Raw genomic sequence first — 20,751 nt, forward strand, 5'->3', positions numbered from 1 at the left:
TCCAGGCTAAAACACATTACCTTACCGCGTTAATTAGCAAACGCTTTCTATTACAAGTTAAGAATGTTAATATAAATTCGCTAAATATATCAAACAATTTACGGGAAAATTATTTTTCTACAGTTTACAACAGCTCCAGAAATCTTAATTAACATAAAAGCACCCCAACTACTTTATAGTATTGCTAACTTTTGCGCCCTTTTACTAGGCCTTAAGGGCTGTATTTAAATTGTAGAAAAGAGCATAAGAATTGCCTAAAACTATCCCAATAATGAAATCCAATCTTGGTGAAGGTTAAAATAAAGACCCCAATCGGTTCAGTGGTTAGTGAGAACTTAAGCTACAGATAAAATACCATACTACTTTAAAAATATTTTAGTAAAATATTTACCTAGAGTTACAAGAGATTTATTGATGTGTGCTCCCTCCTTGAGCCTCTGACCGGTGGCCCCTGTTGCGTTGGCCCTCTCAGATCCTGCCAGGTCAACCAGGTGGATTTTGGACAAGGTCTCGTGAGGCATACCTGAAAAGTATATAAATTAGTAGCAGCGCATCTGTAATATGAATGAATTATTCTATTCTCCTTTACTAGTACAAAAATAAACGAAATTGACAGTTCTTACCAAAAACTATTGTTTTTACTGTAAATAAACAACGGCAGCTTATAATCTAAGTAAATGTCGCCGAAAACCGCAATACATAGACTACTCGTAGTGGCGTTTCCGCCGCATTTTCTTCAAAATTCCAATTTGTACAAAACACTACCCAGTGCTTGTATTTTGGTTGAGTGGCATTTTCGCCTCCGCGTTAGGATTAAGTAATGCTTTTTCAATTTAGTTTGAACACCGATTATTATCCGGTGGATTAGAACCGGTTCTCAGCCATACTGAAAAATCATCTATAGCATCGTATTATAGATAGAATTCCTTGGATATTTAATACCAATTTTGCACCGGCCTTCTGCCTTTGGGGTTTACTAAACTGGTTTAAACCTAATAATTTTTCATTTTATTATCCACGGAAAGCTGTCTATAATACGATATGCATTAGATAACTATATTTTACCTTCTAAGTATCCTGCTTGTACAAATGTGATAGTAAATATAGCATGAGATCTACTGGATGTATCGTTCATATTTGTAGCGGCAGTTGTCCTCAAATTATTTCCTTCCTCCATTAATCTGAAGAAAAAGGTTTAGTAGCGCAGCTACACTATAGCTGGTTAGGATATGTCTTAACGTTCGTCGCAGTGTTTAAGAGTTTGACACTAAAAGCTTTGATGAATGCAAATTAGCTTTAAGGAGAGACATTGTATAATTCCTAATTTTTCTTTTCTTTTGAACATTGAATTTCTAAATGCTTATAACTTTTAATTTTTTGGGATAACCAATAGGTAGGTAACTATTCCAAAAGTTTATATTTAAGATAAGTCTCGCGAAGAGAAAAGTGACAAGTACCTAACTCTTTCAGGGTTTGATATAGCCATATATTAACTTACCTTAAAATATCTCTATATTCAATGACAAGGTGTTTTGAGAGATCTTGTACATAAGGACCATTGGTAGGGTGTTCTCGAACCTGCAACAAAATATCAAATTTTTATTATTTTTTTATTACAAAGTTTTCCTCTTAAAAGCATGACACTATTATGACACGGAAGGAAGGTGTGGAAAGATGTCATACCCCCTTACAATTAATAATACGAAGGCTTACCTTCGCCTATTATTAACGCTCTAGAAATACACCCCCCTGGCAAAACAGGATTTGATTTTCTCTGTCGCCTTACATAATTACTTTTTTTGTCACCACATCCATCTATTGAATAAAATTGTGCTTTTATTTTAATGTAAACTAACCTTAAGATTATGAGTTGAGTTTTTCTTTAGCAGGTCCTTGACCCTCTCATTATAAATTTCCAGGTATGAAACTTCAGTTCTGTAGCTGGTTCCCTCTGAGGCTCCAGCCATCATCCGCTCAAACATAGTCTCACAGATGCGTGGTATAAGACCCCTAAAAATATAAATATTAGAAATAAGGAAAAGTAAATCATAATTAAATTTCATTTGTTATAAAATAAATACCTATAAATATGATTCTTCTATATTGTTTAAGATAATAGTTTTCTTCTTTATGATAAGCTAAAATCAAACTATGCCTTTAATGATGCATTGTCCTAAAATTCTACTATTCTAAATTATCACTAAAAATTGTTAAAGGAAAAAAAACATTTTTACGTAAATACTAAAATACCTTTAAAGGAAGCCTGCAAGAAATACCACGCTTTAACTGCTGAAAGACTGCCACAAGTAGACCAAATACCCCAAATTTGAAGCCTTCAGCTTCTATAACAAAAAAGTTCTAGGCATTTTAAAATGACATTTTATGTACAATGGAAATTTTGAAAGAATTGCAATGCTCATGTTGAAAACTTTAAAATTAAACTACGTGGCCTAGAAACAAAATTATAAGCTTATTTTTGTCATAAATTTAGGTTTCCAGTAACTAATTATATTTTTACAATAAAAATACCCATTTTTATAGTCAAAATCATTAAAAAAAATAAGTTTTACTTGCGTTGTACCGAATGTACTGTAGCCAATCAGAAGGCTGAATCAGCTTAACAACCAATCACAGCTAAGCTTGTATTAGTTTACCCCTTTGTTTCCGCTATGATTTTCGTTTAAAAATGCAATTTAAATCGAATTTTTTTCATAGATTTTGATTATGAAATGTGGTGTTTTTATTGTAAAAATGTAATCAGTTACAGGCAATCTAAGTTTCTGACAAAGATAAGGTTATAATTTTATGTCTAGGCGACGTAATTTAATATTGTTTTTTTCTTTTTTGAGCATTGGAAATCTTTCAAAAATTCCAAAAGCGTGTTATTTCTTGCAGGCGTCCTTTAATAGATAGATGGATCAAATTGTAAAACCTTTATATGAAAATAAAAATAAGAATGCAATAAAATGCATGCACAAAACTTTTTATCAATCTAAAAATTCACATTGGAATATTTGTGGATACTTTAAAATATCCAATTCTTGGGTTTTCATTTTTATAAAAATGAAAAGTAAAACATATCAAGCCTTAATCGTTTTATCCTTATACTAAAGTAACAGGATGTCTGTGTGTTTGTGTGTTTGTCTGTGTGTTTGTACCGAAGGATCTCGCTAAACGCTGAACCGATCGGGTTCTCCTTAACAGGGTAGCTTCTCATAAGTCCCGGGAAGGTTTATAACTATTTTGGGGGAGGATACCACCACCCTCCCAAGAGAAATGAAAAAAAATCGAAATTTTTAAAAACTTATGGGAGACTCCAACGTCAAATAAAGAGGTATCGTACATAAAAAATTAACTTTAACAAACAAAAACATTTAAAGTGCCACTAGAGGCCTCTAGGGGCGTAGCCGCTAGTATATATATATGCCAATATAAAAGTAACTTTCAAGCCAGGGAGGGGTAGAACAATGGAGAATAGGTAAGCAGTATGTCGTATAACCAGGAATACACACACATTAGCATTAGGATAAATTGACATTTCTCCTTTCCATAGTGTTTTTTGACAAACTCTATGCCTTAAAAACGGCGATAGTGCTTTAAATGAACACTTTTCATTTTGGCAATTGATGTGGAAAAAACACAGAGTAACAGTACTTTTTAGTCTAATAAGAGTAGTTTGAATTCTTTTATGTTAAATTTTTATCTCCCCCCTTTTTAAAAGTCCAGTTGACTATATTTTGAACCACTCTGAACCTTAACCACTATAGAGGAGATTTTCTAACATGTTCCCACCCTTGTCCTTGGATTTATTACAAGTATCAATACATCACTGTTAAATTATTTTAGCATAGTATGTATGTTACTTAATATCCCCATTACGATCTAAATGATTCTTTTTAGGCGCATTTTAATGATATTATTATCTAAAAAGGTAAGTCCAGTAAGAGCTCGCAAAGATTGGATTATTTCTACACTAACACAATATGTTCATTTTTATAACCCCCCAACCCAACCTTAAACAACTACAAATAATTCAATTCGTTTACAGAATTATGTGGAATCGATGGGAAGACTATGATTGTTTATTCTTCTTTATTAAAAATTAAAACTAGTCTAATATGAAATTAAAGATTAAAGCACCTTTTTACAATTCTACAAAGAATTGGTTGTTTTTTAAGAACATAAATTTTGCATACTCCACAACTCTTTAATTGCTAGGATTCATTTACAGGGATAAATATTTATCGGTGCTTCCTTTCAAAGTGCATATCAAGCACTAACTCCCACCCTATTATCTTACATATATTGAAAATAATGGGAGGGTACTACTAGTATTATTTTTCCTGTGTATAGCCCTTGCGAGATGCCCTAAACTTGCCGGGCCCCAACCCTATGGGGCTACCCAGCACACAATTTAACCTAACCTAAATTAATAAACAATCAAACTACCACCTCTCCCTCCCATTATTTTCAATTTATGTTGTAGTTGTAGTAAGGTGGAAGGGGAGGTTTTTTACTAGGCACTAAGATCCAAAAAAAATCGATGTATTGAAGTTTTATTCAAAGAATAACCCTATCGATCAAGCCATTTAGAGATCTTAGCAAACATGCAGTTGGAAATGATGTTATTACTTAGTATAATTAATTTCATTTTCTTTGGTACGCAATAGTAAAGTACAATATTTACCCCTGTATTTATAAGAGATTAAAATCCATATAAAATTCTTTGAATTATCATTAACCGGGTTAAAATATTGACAATCATAAAAAAAACGTGTATTTACTTGAAACTGGATTATTTGCTAATATATATTTTTTGTATGCTTAGCATCTTTTCAAGTTATTCTTTTCCCTTACTCACTAAACAAATATTAAATTCATTGTGGCAAGCTGTAAGTCTGACTATCATTTATGATCTACAAATTGGTTTAACAAATAAGTTTATGAACCCTGAATTTTATATAAGCTCTTAATATTTTTCTCACTAAAAACACTAGGGTAACGCGGGGTAATTCCGGTCAATTTTTTTCTACAACTTAAAAAAAAACATACTTCCCAAAAACTTTTTCCGGTTTTTAAGAGTGCAAGTGAACGATATGGCAATAACGAAGAAGCCTGTCTTGGTCCCATTAAGATCTCGCAACTAGAAGTCGGTCAAAAATCGGTTTAAAGGGCGGCGGTTGGCCTATACCGGAATAGCCCCACCGGTGGGGCTATTTCGGTCAGTTGACTTTGGGGGGGTGGAACACCCCCTTAAAATATTTTTTTTTTTAATTTTAAACTATGAGTAGAAAGCTGAGGTCATTAGCTTTCTAACGGTACTAGTCACATGCAGATCAGACAATTTTTTGACAACATTTTCCCCATTTTAAAAAAGTCGGTAAAATCGCAAAAAAAAACATCAATTTTTTTCATGCAAACTTTTTTTAAAAAATCATACTTTTTATTATATGATAAGGTTTTTTTAAGCTTTATACATAAATTAGAGGCAATTTCTGATTCGCAGGTCTTGGAATTTCTTGAAAAAAGTGATTTTTTCCCAAAAAATTTTTAATTTTAAAAATCCTGCCAGTTTTGACAGCAGTTTTTGATACATTTTTTCTTGTCTCAAATTGGCTAGGATTGACCTACAAGGATGGTTAAGGTGTCTAAAGATGCAAAATTACATGTCTGACAATTAACTTGAAATGATATGGGGTCTAACTCTAATATTTCAACACATTTTATGCAACAGGAATTTTGAAAATGCAAAATCTTGAATATGTACTCTAAATCCTGGGGAGTTTTTGTTAGGACATGCAAAGAGCTTTCTATAGACACCTTAAACACCTTTCTAGCTTAATCCTAGCCGATTTGACATTAAAAATCCAAACCGCGCAAAAATCGCGAACACCCTCTTATACGAAAAAGATGCAAGGGTTTCATATGGAATTTCAAATCTTCTAGCGGTGTTTCTAATAGACATACCCCTTCTTACATGAGCCAATGCAGCTGATACATCTTCAGGCAAATATTTAAGGTGTTCCTTTGGGTGATATACTCTTCCCATTACTATAAAAATGTGTCTGAAAAATTTTAAATGTCTTTACAATTTGAAAAGCTTAGGCAACAAAACATGACATAATACAAGCAGTAAAATGACTAATAATGTACATCTAACAACAGGCAAGGCAATGATTAAAGCTTAGGTCATGCATTTCGGTTGTTTATGCTTCCAGATCACCTGAAAAAAAAATTAGGGTATTATAAATTTATAAATACAGTAATAAAAAAAAGTAAAAAAAGTGACCGGAATAGACCATATTTTTGAGACGAAAAAAAAATTATGAAAAAATCAAGTTAGAACAACGCCTCCAATTGCAAACGATAAATGAATGCCATATCTTTCATTTTACAAAAACCCGCGGGTCAATAGGACTTACCATTTTTTCACAATTTTAGATTGAACATGGACTCTTTTGAAAATTTTTTTTTGCAAATTTTTTGCAACTTTTTAAGGGCAAAAAAATCATAGAAGGAGTGATCTGACAAAAATTTGCTGAAGTAAGAAATGAAAGTATAGGCAATAAACTACAACTTTGCTTTTCTGAAGATCTCTTGCAAACGTTTAGAACACCGTTAAAAAACGGTTTTAAAAAAGTTGGTCGAGTGACCGGAATTAGACCCCCCTACCGCATTAACCCCGCGTTACCCTAAAAATTTTCCAAAAATAAAGCTTTCAAGAAAAAAACCTACCTATCTTCTATTAATAAAATCCTTGTTCCGTTTGCCTTAAATTGTCAACTGCTTATTGACATTGCGTTCCTTGTTTAATTGCATCTATGATCTATATGCACTGAAAATTGGCCGCGTTTTTGTGATTGTATTCACACAAATTAACCTGAGGCTTTGTACATTTAATACATTTAATAGTAATAATTACTATGTACATATCTCGTTTATCACAATATGAATAAAGAGCCGCTAAAAACACACAAAAAAAAAATTTTTCAATGGCTTTTGCAATTCGATAAATACAAAATATTGTAGGCTTATCACTTAACAGAAATGAGAGCGTACGGTTAAAATAAAAGCGCGAATGATTAATTCTTTTCGCGCCTTTTAAAATCAAAACTATCAACTTAGAGAAAGAAAAAGACAACTTACAGAAAATATATAACAATCTGAAATCAAATTTCCTAAAATGTAAGTTATGTCTGTCTGTCTGTCTATCATTAGATTATAAAACTCAAAAACTACAAAAATGATTCTTTAAACTTCAGTTTAATTGAGCATGTTTAAGGTTATACTTTTATTTTACTAAAATCTTAGACGAAGGGGTAAGGTCTCCTTACATTTAAACCAACTAAGAAACTCTAATTTCCAAATAGACACCAACTAATACAGTTGGTCCTTAGGAAATCATCCAACTCTATCTTTCTACCAATACCAAATAATAAGCACTGATTATACAAATGAATTTGGCATCCCTGTTGGTAGAAGTGTTAACAAGGATTGTGGTTTCTAATTTGACAGGGAAAAATAAAGTTTTGGCCCGAGATATTTTCTTTTTTAGTTGCACTGGAAAAAAAGTTTGTTAAAATTAAAGAAGCCGAGAAGTCTTTTTTTCTCACGAAAATCCAACATCATTCAAAGCTTTATGGAAAAACGGATGAACAAAGATAGTTATAGAACAATTTATCTTTGACAGAAGCCGAGAAAATTGTATATTTTCTTAAATAATCTATATCATATCATTATGACGTTGAAGGGATGATGTGAGTTACTGATGCCCATTAATGAGAAGAATCTTCACAAAAAAATTTTCAAGATATATACAAATAGACGGACAAACTGTAGAAATTATAAAATAGATTTGCCAATATTTTTTTACAGTGAAAGTTTGTTAGTTCCATGGTTATTTTGCGGTGAAGATTTTCTCAAGTCTACATATCAAAAAGATGGAAATTTATACTTAAAACCATCTCATCACCGTAATGTAATCAATTTTGGTCAGTATTTTGCTAAATGTTGATATCATATCAAAATACATGGTATATAGATAAATAAACAAGCCTTTTTAGGGTCTTTGTACAAAACTAAGGGTATTATTCACCCCTCCAAAAAAAAACAAATATCTTTTTAAATAAAATTTTGCTACAACTACAAATATGTGTATGCTTGTTTGTGCATATATGACTAGCTAGGTAGCAGGAAATGAACTTTCAAAACACATTACTAATGTGTTTAAACAAATATGTTAGGAAAAAAACACAAATCATTGAATTTAGTTCATTAAAGATTTTAGTATTAGCAAATATTGAACTCTGATTTTCAAGTAAAATCTTATTGTTTAAAGATAATTATAATATTCCAAGAGGTCCGAAGCCAAAAAAAGGTAAAATATATACTCATACATGATGCTGCTATAAAATAATAATGACTTGCGCAACTAAAATTAACTGTTTTTCTGTTTGTATGTATACTATTGATGCTATTTCTAAGAGCATTCTCATATTATGTTTTATAAAAACATCGAAATTACATGCTTAGGATGTAAAACAGCATGGTGTACTGTAAAAAGCTAGCGTCCATTTATTGATGTCAGATTATTTTCAATTTTCTAAGAAAGACGGCGCTTCACTCGGATAGTCATTTATAGCATTGTATTATAAACAGCTTTTCGCGAATATAAAAATGTATAATTAAAAGATTAAAACCAGTTTTTTTAGCACTGAGGTGATTAACAGTTACAATGATCCTATGCAACAAATAAAACTGATTTTGTTTCAGCCAGTCTGCAGCTAATCGACTATGAAACGAGATATTTAATAGTTTATCCTAATTATATATTGCTAAGTAATAGATGAGGATTAGACAATGGACGATAAATTGATGTACATCCCCAATCATGATACACAAAATCACCCCCATTTTATATTACTGTTAGTGGTTGAAACGTCGTTTGACATTCAATTTAATGAAACAACCAATCAAAATTCATTTAAAGTCCCCAAAGATAATAAGCCAACTTATAAGAAATTATTATTATGCAACTTTGGGGACTAGTGTAATAAACTGCCTAATGTCCCCTCCCTACCTAGTAAAATATGCTATAAGGAAGTAAATTAGAAATACTTATGAACGGTTAAACATAATACAATGAAATAAGAGGAACTTGGAACAAAAATCAATTATTAGTAATAGTACATTGTTGTTTTAAATACAAAGGAGAGTTTATAAGAAAGTTATTCTTCTAGGAATATTCATCAATGCAAAATATCTATAATACAAAGTAGCTTGATGTCTGTCCGTCTGTCCGTCTGTCTGTCTGTCTGTCCCTTAAGATCTCGGTAACCACTGAACCGATTGGATTCTACTCTTCAGGGTATATTTCTATTGGTCCTGTGGTGGTTTTAAGCTATTTTCTTGGGGGGTGGGACACCCCCAACCCCCCCAAAAACAAAAAAATCCCCCCCCATTTTTTTTTTTTTTTTTTTTTTTTTTTTTTTTGCTGAAGATTTCCTAGGTTCTTTAGGTTTTGTAGAAGATTTCCTAGGTTCTTTAGGTTTTGCAGAAGATTTCCTAGGTTCTTTAGGTTTTGTAAAAGATTTCCTAGGTTCTTTAGGTTTTGTAGAAGATTTCCTTGGTCCTTTAACGAATTTTGCCTTAATTTTTTTAATCACCTCTTGGGGCAAAGCCCCTAGAGGCTAGGGGCGAAGCCGCTAGTAACTTATATAGAAGCAACACACTCGCTGTGAAGCACAACCTCGCTGGTTAAGCGGTTACAGAGATCTAAAGCTTTAGATGCACAGATGAACATACAAACTTACTAGTACTTTTAGATTTACTAAATAATTATGAAATGAATTAAGCCCTAATATTAAAGCATTGTAACAAAATTAGCAAAACGTTAAACTTCCTTTAAAATGTCTTGATCAAATCAAAACAGTACCTGTCACTTTCAGTGCCCATCATGGTGTAGGTCTTCCCGCTGCCCGTCTGTCCATACGCGAACACGCACACGTTGTACCCATCAAAGGCGTTCATGACCACGTCCTGCCCGAGGTCATTGAACACGGTCTCCTGGTTGACGAAGCGCGAGTCCTTGGGGTCGTGGGACCAGTAGGAGTGGTCGAATGTGAAGCTGTGGGGTTTACCTAAAATAAATATTTACTTTAAACATTACAGATACAGATAAGTAATCTTTAAAAAAAACGATTAAAAAGTACATTGAAATCTGGGATGGAGGGAACATTGTACCGTTATTTCACCAGAAACCAAAGCTTTATAACCAACTTATCCAAAACTTTGGGTACTTTTGATTTGTTGGTTGGTTCGGAACTATAAAAAAAAAATTTTATTCAACAATTTTTATACATATATGTACAGACGTAGTACCTAATTTGTTTTTACTGTTATTATCCCTTAATTCCCTAAATAAAATACTTGTTTATTATTACTGTGATTTTTTTTGCATTTCAACGTAACTTAGATTTTATACCTATTGACCTAAATCAATAATGGAAATAACCTATATGCAGTTATGCCAGAATAGCTACGCTTATCCCAGCTCAACCTATTTCTATGTACAACATTAACGCCAAAATATCAAGTTTCATTTCACAAAATTTATTCATGCAATTTTCAAAGCAGGTTTTGTTGATTTTTGGTTAAAGTAGGTGCAATAACATTTAATCCTGTCTGTTTTTATTAAAATAAAGTTAACATTTCGATTATTTTACAATGAAATGTATTTAAAGGCATTTTTCTAAATAACGAAGCTTTTTACAATCAAGGACAGTGAGACAGACTGACATATTTAAATGTTGAATAGAATTGTATGATCGACATAAGTGTCTATCCATAGTATTATCAAAAGTCATGTAATAATTTAAATGAAAAAGGTTTTGCCATCTTAATCAATGCAATTGCAATGAAGTTCTATTGAAAACTACTTTTTTTTGTTATGATACTTAAATCAGCCTATTTTATTATATAAAGTAGTAAGGGTTTTATGTCTGAAGCTTAAGATCTCTAAGCTATGAACCGATTGGGTTTATGTAATCTTTGTGTGTTGGTTTGGGGCTATTTAATCTTAACCCATCAATACTAAGGGCGTAAACACTAGTCTAAATGTAATGGCTAATGCGTAGAAAAAACTAATAGCATTTTTGACATTATGACCTAAAACATCCTATTTTAAATTTTATAACATTAACATTAGGTATTTTTTTGTTTAAATGAAACATACTCCACAAGAATATGAAAAACTAACTTGGGACTTTTGACACTTTCCTTTATTCCTGTGCAAAAGAAAACATTTCTAAATTCTAAAAGTATTCAAATGTCATTACTTGAAATGTTTTTAATGCCATAAAAATTACGGGAGGGGGTGAAGTTTGGTGATATTGTGCAAGTGAAGTTATATCACATCAAGAGAGCCCCCCCCCCCTCACTCCAATCCCTAACCTATATGAGATATTCACCCTTAAATAATTAAGTAAGTTCTCGAAAACCAACAATCAAAATCAACTATGATTTTTGAAAGGAATCTTTGTTTTCTTACAGCTCGGTTTTGGCTATTTTGAAGAGATTTTTCATGTTAAACCTATCCCGAGAGATATAGCAATAATAAACAACTAATCATTCCCCTTTCTACTTCCATTATTTAAATATTCAGGGATTATGATACTATACAACCCAAACTGCAACGTCACAAGAAGCTAGAGGCGGATTCTATATTTAAAAATTATCAAAACAATCATTTCTTTCTGTATACCTAAGTAATTTCTCAAATTAAAATTATTTTTAACATCAAGTGTTTGGTAAAAAGATCTAAGTTACGGCTGACTGATTCAATTCCATGTAATCTGTAATTAACCCTGTACGTCTGTAGGTATGTACATATTACTTTCCGTCCATACCAATCAGTCTTCGATTAATGATCATTACACAAAATTGCTCTTCAGTTCGTAAAACGAGATTTTTCTGTGTCTAAACATTTGGAATCTATGAACTAACGCTATCTTGTTTCGTTTCTACGTAAATGGATTTCTAAATAACTACGTCGTTTAGCATTTTAATTTACAATAATCATCCAACTTCTTTATAAACTTTAAACAAGGACAATAATGTATAATAGAGGCGCAGCAAGAAACAAGCTGCTGAAACATTTCCTGAGAGGGAGAAGATTATACATATTATACAATTAAAAGAGAATTTTAAAACACAGTCTAGTATTAGGCGGAGGAAAAAACGTTTGCATATTGACAGGCCCTCGTGGATCTTAAGGGATAAGACAACGGAGATATAATGATATTAATCCCCCTTATGTAGATAAAGATTATTAGATAAAATGCTTTGACACTACTACTTGTCAGGAACCAAGCAATGAAGATTCATTAACATAACCCAAAGTTTTTAAGACAATGAAAACAATAATATGGTTATAGATGTTTGGGTACCAGGGTTATTCACAGCTCAATATTACCTCTCCCTATCTGCAGGCCCTAGCTAAAGAGAAGCTGCGCTTTATCTAAAGAAATTATCATGCCGCAGACAATTAGGTTTCAAGGTGAGAACGCAGCAAACATAAATTTAGACATTATGGAAATTTTTAAACTCTAACAGAGTGAGCGATAGGACCCCAAAGTTTTATGACTACGTTATCTTATTCGTTCAAAAAAGGTTATGTATGTTGGTTGATCTAAAGAATAGTTTATTTTGTTTATTGATAATTGGTATATACATATGTCTTAACATAAATCTGTAAAATATTATTGTTAGTCGGTCTGAGGCTAAATTAATTAAAGATAAAATTTCCAAGAAATCTTTATTGCTTTTTCAATAAATAAGCAATAGAAAAAGGAGAGTGGAAGGGGTGTTAAATGGAGAGAAAAATACCTTTGGTTTAAAAATACCTCTCTGTTTTGTTTTTAAGAGAAGCTAAATCTTACTTATTAGTATTTTCATAAAAAAATCACTGAAGCCTAGTAACGCAGTGATAAGAATTATGTAATTATAAAAATGATTAAACTTGAAAACTATTAAAGCATAATATTAATAGCTATCCGTTGACAGATTTTCTCTTAAATTAATACGGAATAGATATTATACATTAGAGTATTAGTTAAACAAATAAATAGATGATTAAATACCAAAGAACCCCGAAATGTTCATAAAACATTTCTCATAGTAAAAAGACGTCTATTAAAGCAGCACAACTGCTTTTTAATACCAAATGTTCGTTTGTCCGTCCGTAAATTATTTAAAACTAAAGGGGAAACGTGACGTTCCCTGATATTGTTGAAGATAGAGGTCTGAAAATAACTTTGAATATTTCCAATAAAAATAAACATGTACTAGAGAGACTAGAAGAAGGGGAAATGTGTACTCTCCTCCAAAATGTTTAAATCCCTCAAGTTTCAAGCTGAAGAAGAACCATATCAGTTTAGCGAATAGCTAGATCCCTCTCAACAACACATAGACATCCTGTTACATTTATATATAAATAGGAGTTCCTAGCTGGTAAGGTTTTTGGAAATCAGTTTTAATTCCATAGAGTGATTCAATCAAGCTTAATTTTCTCCTAATTAAATCTATTTTCACCTACAAACGAGCCGTGTGGTGTTTGATTCTAATTTTGTTCTGGTTAATTTGATACAATAAAATCGTATAATTGATTCCTGTCATTTAAATCAACAAAATAAAGGCATATGCATTATGGCCAAAAAAAATTAAAGATTGCTTTTAAATAGATATACAGGGTGCGCCACATAAAACCGGACTTTTTTTTAAACGGTCATAGCGTCAAAACTACTTGACCAATCAGGACGTTTAACCCCACTATTAAAAAGCTTAGGTAATGACCTTTCAGCACAAAAAATCTTTGGACGAAGATGGGATCGTACTCCGAGCTGGCCGCGCTTATGTTCAACAAGGCAGATTCGAAATGCGCTGGTGATATAATCTGGATTCTCGACTAGGGCCCACTAAATCGGACCTCAGCCCATCTGTAAATGAAGTAGAGTTATGCAACTTGCTGGGCTGTTAGATACATAAGTAAGACACTAGAAAAGACTAGAACTCTCTATCTAAAATGGCTTGGCTGTAGTACTCTGGCAAAAATAAAACGTGGCAGATTTAGAGATGTCAAAAACGTCAAAAATCGTGTAAAATCGTGAAAATGTCTCGGTTCTCGACGTTAAAGACCCATATGGAACTTAAAAACTCATTTAAGACTATGGATTGCGCTGACAACCCTAGCTGAATCTTCATGCTATTTCCAAAAAGGTATAGAACGTCGTTCTAGCTCAACTGTAGTCCAAATAAAGGCCTCCGTGTCAAAGGGTAGCTTGAAAGTTGGGTGAATTTGGATCCTGCGGTTACTCACAATCCTAAGGAAATGTGGCCTCCCAGCAGCCCGATCTTAATTCAATAGACTTTTGGGCCTGGAGCTACTTTGAAGCATGCACCAATAGACGTGCTCATACCACAAAGACCTCCCACATTGCCACTATCAAGGAGAACTTCGCCAGCTTGGACAGGTACATTTTGACCTGGGCCTTTGGCGATTGAGGAGGCGGGTAGAGGCGGTGATTTATGCTGGCGGCGATTTTATTCCATGATCTAATAGTCATATACCTAGTTTGCTTCCCAGTTTTTAAAATTTAATAAAATCTTTAAAATTGACGATTTTATGTTAATTTGTTTACAATTAAGAAAAAGTCCGGTTTTATGTGGCGCACCCTGTACTTTACTGATAATATAATAATTCAATAAAAAGATTAAATCTCTAACCATACCCCCTTTGAGGAACCTAACCCCCGCAAGGCATGTATGCAGTCAATCATTTTTCAATTCCTCTGGTTGTTTAATTAAAGAGCTAAAAAGGGGAATATTACCTATTCTGTTTTTTTGCAGTCACTATTTTTACCAAGAAATAAGGGGTGTTGTTATAGCAAGTATTTAGCTTAAAACCATAGTTTTATGCTATTCCATGATCGGTTTGTCGGTTTACGAGATCTTATGCTTTTAACAGACTGGTAGACATAAGACATAATTCTAATACGCAATAATGATTCCTTGGTCCCTGTATTGCGTGACAGAAAACAATTAGAGTTTGTTGAATTGAAATACTCTTATTTAGAATAATTTCTACCACAAGTAGTGGTCATGCCTAACTAACAAGAAAAACGTCATACATTTCGACGAAGCAAGGATTATTTTTAAAAATGAGGTTGTGGTTAAATTATGTAGATTTTTAGCAATCAGAATAGTATAAACAAAACATAAAGCCTACTACATTGCAAAATGTGCCAAAAACTGCCAATACAAAGCTTTAAAAATTGTAAATTGTACTTTTTAGTGGTATACAAGACAAAGCCTTCAATGGAGCTATAAGAAGCTTTACTGTAAAGCTTCAATTCAGTGGTTAATGAATGAATAGCATCTATATCGGAATTATGGATAAGCTACACATATTTTTTGTTAATTCCAAATGCATTTTACTATTTGAATAAGTATCATAATGTAGTGTGGAAAATCTTTACTTTTAACAACCATAACAAGGCATGAGTCACACAAACACGCGCGCGCACGCACACACACATGCACACATGAACACACAAACAACACACACACACACACAATTGAAAGTAAGGCCTAATCAATTGTTATTGCTTCTGGAGAGAGTTGTAAATCATTGACAAATTGTTGAAAATTTAAACGGAAAAGGTTGCGGTTGGTGATATCTTAAGCTACATACACACAAAAAGACAGACATCCTGCTACTTTTATATGAGAATTTGAACAGCTTGTAAAAAATTTACTCAAGATTGATTAAAAATGCTAAAGGCTCTAAAAATATAAAATCTACAACCCATCAATTTCCTAAGGGCATTTTTAATACGGTTATTTTAATAAAGTAAAGAATAACTAGTTTCATTTTCTACTGGTAAAATTATATATAAACGAGAAAGTATAAAATAAATTGTTTTTGAAATGGTTTTGCCAATATAGATAGAAAGTAAAATACATGATAATTTTAGTAATGATAGCTGTATAATATACGGGGTCGTCATATTAATTTGGCACGAAAAATACAAAAATTCACTAAATTATCAAAAAGTATTTATTTTTATTTGTCTAATGTCTAATTAAGGATGTACTAGAATTGCAGATACTTAAATTCTGATAGTTAGAGACACAAAAAGTGTCTAGGTTATCAGTTGAAATACATCGCATTTGCATCATATTAAAGTTCTTTTTTTTGCGAAAAAATCTATCTTTGTTGTTTTTTTTTTTGCTATGTAAAACAGCAATTTTATAAATAATGGTGGTTTGAGTTTGAGAGGTTTTTTTGGAGGTTATAGGTATTACCGTTACACTTATCTTAAATATAACCAACAAATAGATAGGTATTTGATCAAAAGGGGAGAAAAATAAAGAGTTAAGATTTAATTTTCATTGTCCTCTCCCCCCTGGAAAATTCGAATAATATAATAATGGATTAAATTGAAAAAAAACGTGTGTTTATCTAAAGTATACAATGATTCACTCTAATATTGTATACTCTTTTAGTGCACTGCACTGTAAAAGAATAATAGCAGTATCCAACTTTTCTGTTGGAATGATTGAGACAGTCAGTCAGTGAGGGAAGCATATATTTATTGCTACGCATTAAAAATAAGTCAATTTAGTAAATTTTTCAGCTTTCAAATATGCGCCAATAAGATCCGACAACCCTGTATACAATTACACATGTCTAAGTTAATGATTTCTGTGTCCAAAACAATTTAGTTATGTGCATTAATAATATGAGAAAGTGAAACAAAATTGACATACTTAGCATTCTTACTAAAGTTTCACTAATATTTGTAGCAGAGCTACTTTATATTTTGAGTCTAAACGTGCATCTTCCTTAAAAGGATAATTATTATTTATCGTCTGACCGTTAAGTTCTTGCTATCAATCTAATCGATTAATCTCTCCATTTCACATATTTGCCGTGATGGTTTTAGGCTATATTTATTTATGAATTTAGGTATTTTGATACTTTAATGCTATTTTCAACGTCTTCAAAGGGGACTATCCACGAATAAGAGCAAGTGATTCTAAGCACATTCCAGTAGTGATTCTAAATGTTTTTTTGGTGAATATACCAGAGTTATGTTTAATATTGTTCAATCAATTTAAAAAATTTAGTTTCACCATGGTTTTATATAAATAAAACTTTGAAATGTTAGATATTTTGTGACTAAATATCATCAAATGTTTTGTTGAGTTCAAACTGCTGTGACACAAATAAACTTTTTTGCTGAAAAATGTTAATTTAGAAAAATTGAGGGTAACTTGTAATACTGCAAACAGTTTTATTAGTGTACTTTCGTAATTCATAGCATTTGATTATGTTTTGGAGTAATATTTTATTTGAACTTATGAACTCAACAAAACATTTGATGATATTTCATCAAAAAATGCTTAACACTTCAAAATTTTATTTATAGAAAACCATGGTGAAACTTAATTTTTTTAGTCGATAAAACGATATTAAACATAACCCTAGTATATTCACCAGAAAAACATTTAGCATCACTGCTGGAATGTGCTTAGAATCACTTGCTCTTGTTCGTGGATAGTCCCCTTTAAATACCTAATACCTATACTTGTTAAATACTAAAATAATTGATATTAAATTGTTATGTCAAGAATTAATGTTTAAATTATTTGTTTGAGATTAACTAGTGATTGATTTTTTCATTGAATCATCAAAAAAATGTTGAAATCGCAATATTGAATTACGCAAAATTGCAATAAGCATGATATCTACTTACCTAATAAAGTTTTTTTTTTATTTCTGCAGAGGTTTTTGAATTATTAATTTTGTCCGCAATTCTTCAAATTAATGGTTGCACTAATTTTGGACGTAACGGAACTCGTTTTTTGAAATACTTAACTTTATCCCTTTCTAATTTGAATTTTGTTTAATTTTAGTCACAAGCCTACTTAATAAATCACGTCTGTCCAAAAGCCCTTGACTCTTAAATGAGGTAAATGTTAATTTCTCAGCTAATTTTTAGGATAGACAGATGAAATTAATACCTAGTGATAGTTCCCTGTACTAATAAGCATTAAATATATAATTTACTTCAACTGTCATGTCGGTTAAGCTTTAAAAGACACAAAAATTCATTTTTCATCAAGGTTTCGAAATTTTTTCTCTCGCATATTCGCTCTTTCGCTTTTTAATGACAGCTTAACACTTTGTCTGTTTGACCACCATCCCTATTTTTTGTGCTACGCTACTTATGGATATTCCCATACTTGTTTAGGTAACTTATCTATCTTGCTTCGCATAAAAATGAGCCTACCTTTATCAGAATTAGTGGACGGATTGTCTTGTGGGGGTGGGGCCAGGATGACCTGGTTATTCTCCATGTTGACCACCAACTCGCTAGACATCTTGGACTCCCTGCACAACATAGTTATGTCGGACTTTATTTATTTTTAATATAAAGTATTAAAAATGGTCGTTGATGACAAATCACCAATAAAAAGTATTTAATGTTTCAAACATATGTAAGTTGATACCTATCTATTTAAAGTTTTTACTGGGTTTTAGGGGAGTAACCATATATTATAAGCAATAAGCAAATTTCTAAACAATTTTAATATTGGTACAATTAAACTGTTCAAAACATTATGTTTTGACTTGTTTGATTTATATTCAACAGTTTTATAGAGTACAAAAAGAATCTTACGATTGGAGGATTTATAAAAGATAAAGGATATACCACCAAAGAGAAATGTGAGGAAAAATATTTTTTATTGGTTAAAAGTAATGTGTTTATAATGTAATCAAAGTCTTTAGGTGTTGTCATAGCTTATGTACAATGTAGTTCATAAGATTTGTGAAATGAATAGTTTTTATTGGGTAGGATAATTTCACCATTAAACATATTAATGGCGTATACAATAAATTTTCAATGTTTTGTATATTAATCTAGGAATGTAGATATATTTGGTGATATAAAATCTGGTTTTAAAATTGCATGACATTAAACGTTTTTGGAGATGTAATTGTTATAGAGATTCTGTAATCTAGGGGCGTAACAGGGATCTTAAGTGGTAAGACAAAAGACTAAAAAAATACCCTTTTGTAAATAAAAATTATAGGCGGAAAAGTTTGGACACTACTACTTTGAACCAACCAATTAAGATTTATAAAAGATAGGCAAAATCTTGAGCTAACGAATTAGAGAATGGGTTTATATTTACTAGAAGCGTAGCAACTCTACAATTAATAATACAATGAAAAGTACGTCCATTTAAAACCTGATGATTTCTATCAATATTTAGGAAATATATCTTTAATCTTAGCCATCTCTTGTGAGGAATTTTAAACTTAAATTTTTAGGGGAGGGGGGGCGGTATTAATTTCATATAGACAGCGAAAATAATTGACTTAATTTTCAGCTGTCCTTCTTATCAATAATTAATCTAACAATATGCTATAAACTTAAAGTAATTGGTTGTCTGTCGTGTAATTGTTTGTTACTTAAGATGCTTTAAATAGCTGTCTATGACAGTTCTATAGCTTTTGTGTAGAAACTTTGGATCATGGAAATAACGAATTAGCGGGTTTTGTCGTATTTTTACAGTAGCTTTTGATAGGTTATTTTAGGTTAGGTTAGGTAAATGTTAATGATTGCCCAGCAGGGTTGGGAGAGTGGCCCCGCAGGAGCTACAAATAAGGAAGAAGACTACTATGAAAATACAACGAAATCCGCTATATTGTTTTCTTTCCATGATCAAAAACTTTAAATTGAGTATCTGCCTTAGAATCTTTATTCAATTTCAAATCCCCCCCCCCCCTCCGCCAACCCCCATAAAAAAATATACTAGTGGCTAGAGGCCCATCAACTGTTTTATCAAATAAAAGGCCGGACACTTAAAGTATTTTTATGATAATTCTTTTTGTTAACTATTAGGTACGTAATTTAAATCAAATAAATATTTTTGTTATCGGCCTAATAGTAACGTACTTAGTAAGTAATTTTTGATAAATAAAAATCCCATTTATTTATGAAATATAAAAAGTTTACCTCGAATTGAAGGGTCTAACCCTAACGGCGACTTTAACCGAAGCCATTTTTAGCTAGAAGAACAACCTTTCACAACTTTTTTTCACAGCAAAAAATCGATTAAACTTCCATTAACTCTTATTTTTTCTAACTTTTTAGGATATTATAACATTTTTTTTAACTTTATTAGTATCGTTATTTAGGCCATTTTTCACTAAACATAATTTTCTGTAATTCAAAATAAAATTAAAACACAATTTTATTATACGTAGTAACATCTACATTACATCATAGATTAAGTTATGAATCACTTTTTTTGATGAATTATTTTGAAAGGACTTTGATTATGGATTCTAACAGCTCAGCTTAGGCTGCACTGCACGGTACAACTAGCCGTTAGTAACTTGATTACACTTACACATCTGCCAAAATTTGACCCAGCACGTTATTCTGACTGAACACATGGACAGCGCACTGAATTATTTTGACCCAGCACGTCATCTACCACATGTGAATAATACCCGTCACGTCGTCTGCAACATACAAATTTTTGACCCGGCACGTCGCTTGACCAATGGCATCAGTTGAGATAATTTTGACCCAGCACGGTATGACTGTATCACTTCATCCATCCCCACCCCACTCCACCACACCCTATACAAGGACTTTACCGTACTGTACCAGC

At 31.9% G+C, this 20,751-nt stretch overlaps 1 protein-coding gene across 1 annotated transcript in view; it reads right to left on the bottom strand.

The window, feature by feature from the left end:
- Klp98A (kinesin-like protein 98A) overlaps nucleotides 1–20,446 on the bottom strand; it is a 42,398-nt gene extending 21,952 nt beyond the window's left edge. The window contains exons 1-7 of the mRNA XM_080157831.1: nucleotides 20,088–20,446; nucleotides 18,354–18,454; nucleotides 9,935–10,139; nucleotides 1,857–2,010; nucleotides 1,499–1,578; nucleotides 1,066–1,181; nucleotides 392–523 (exon numbers count right to left, since the gene is read on the bottom strand). Of these exons, the coding sequence (XP_080013957.1) occupies nucleotides 392–523; nucleotides 1,066–1,181; nucleotides 1,499–1,578; nucleotides 1,857–2,010; nucleotides 9,935–10,139; nucleotides 18,354–18,454; nucleotides 20,088–20,134 (835 nt within the window). The 5' untranslated portion in view covers nucleotides 20,135–20,446. The remainder of the gene's footprint in view (nucleotides 1–391; nucleotides 524–1,065; nucleotides 1,182–1,498; nucleotides 1,579–1,856; nucleotides 2,011–9,934; nucleotides 10,140–18,353; nucleotides 18,455–20,087) is intronic.
- Between the last annotated feature and the right edge of the window lie 305 nt (nucleotides 20,447–20,751).

Source organism: Acartia tonsa, chromosome 4 (assembly GCF_053477335.1).
Source record: "Acartia tonsa isolate MP-2025a chromosome 4, ASM5347733v1, whole genome shotgun sequence".
NCBI classification, from domain to species: domain Eukaryota; kingdom Metazoa; phylum Arthropoda; class Copepoda; order Calanoida; family Acartiidae; genus Acartia; species Acartia tonsa.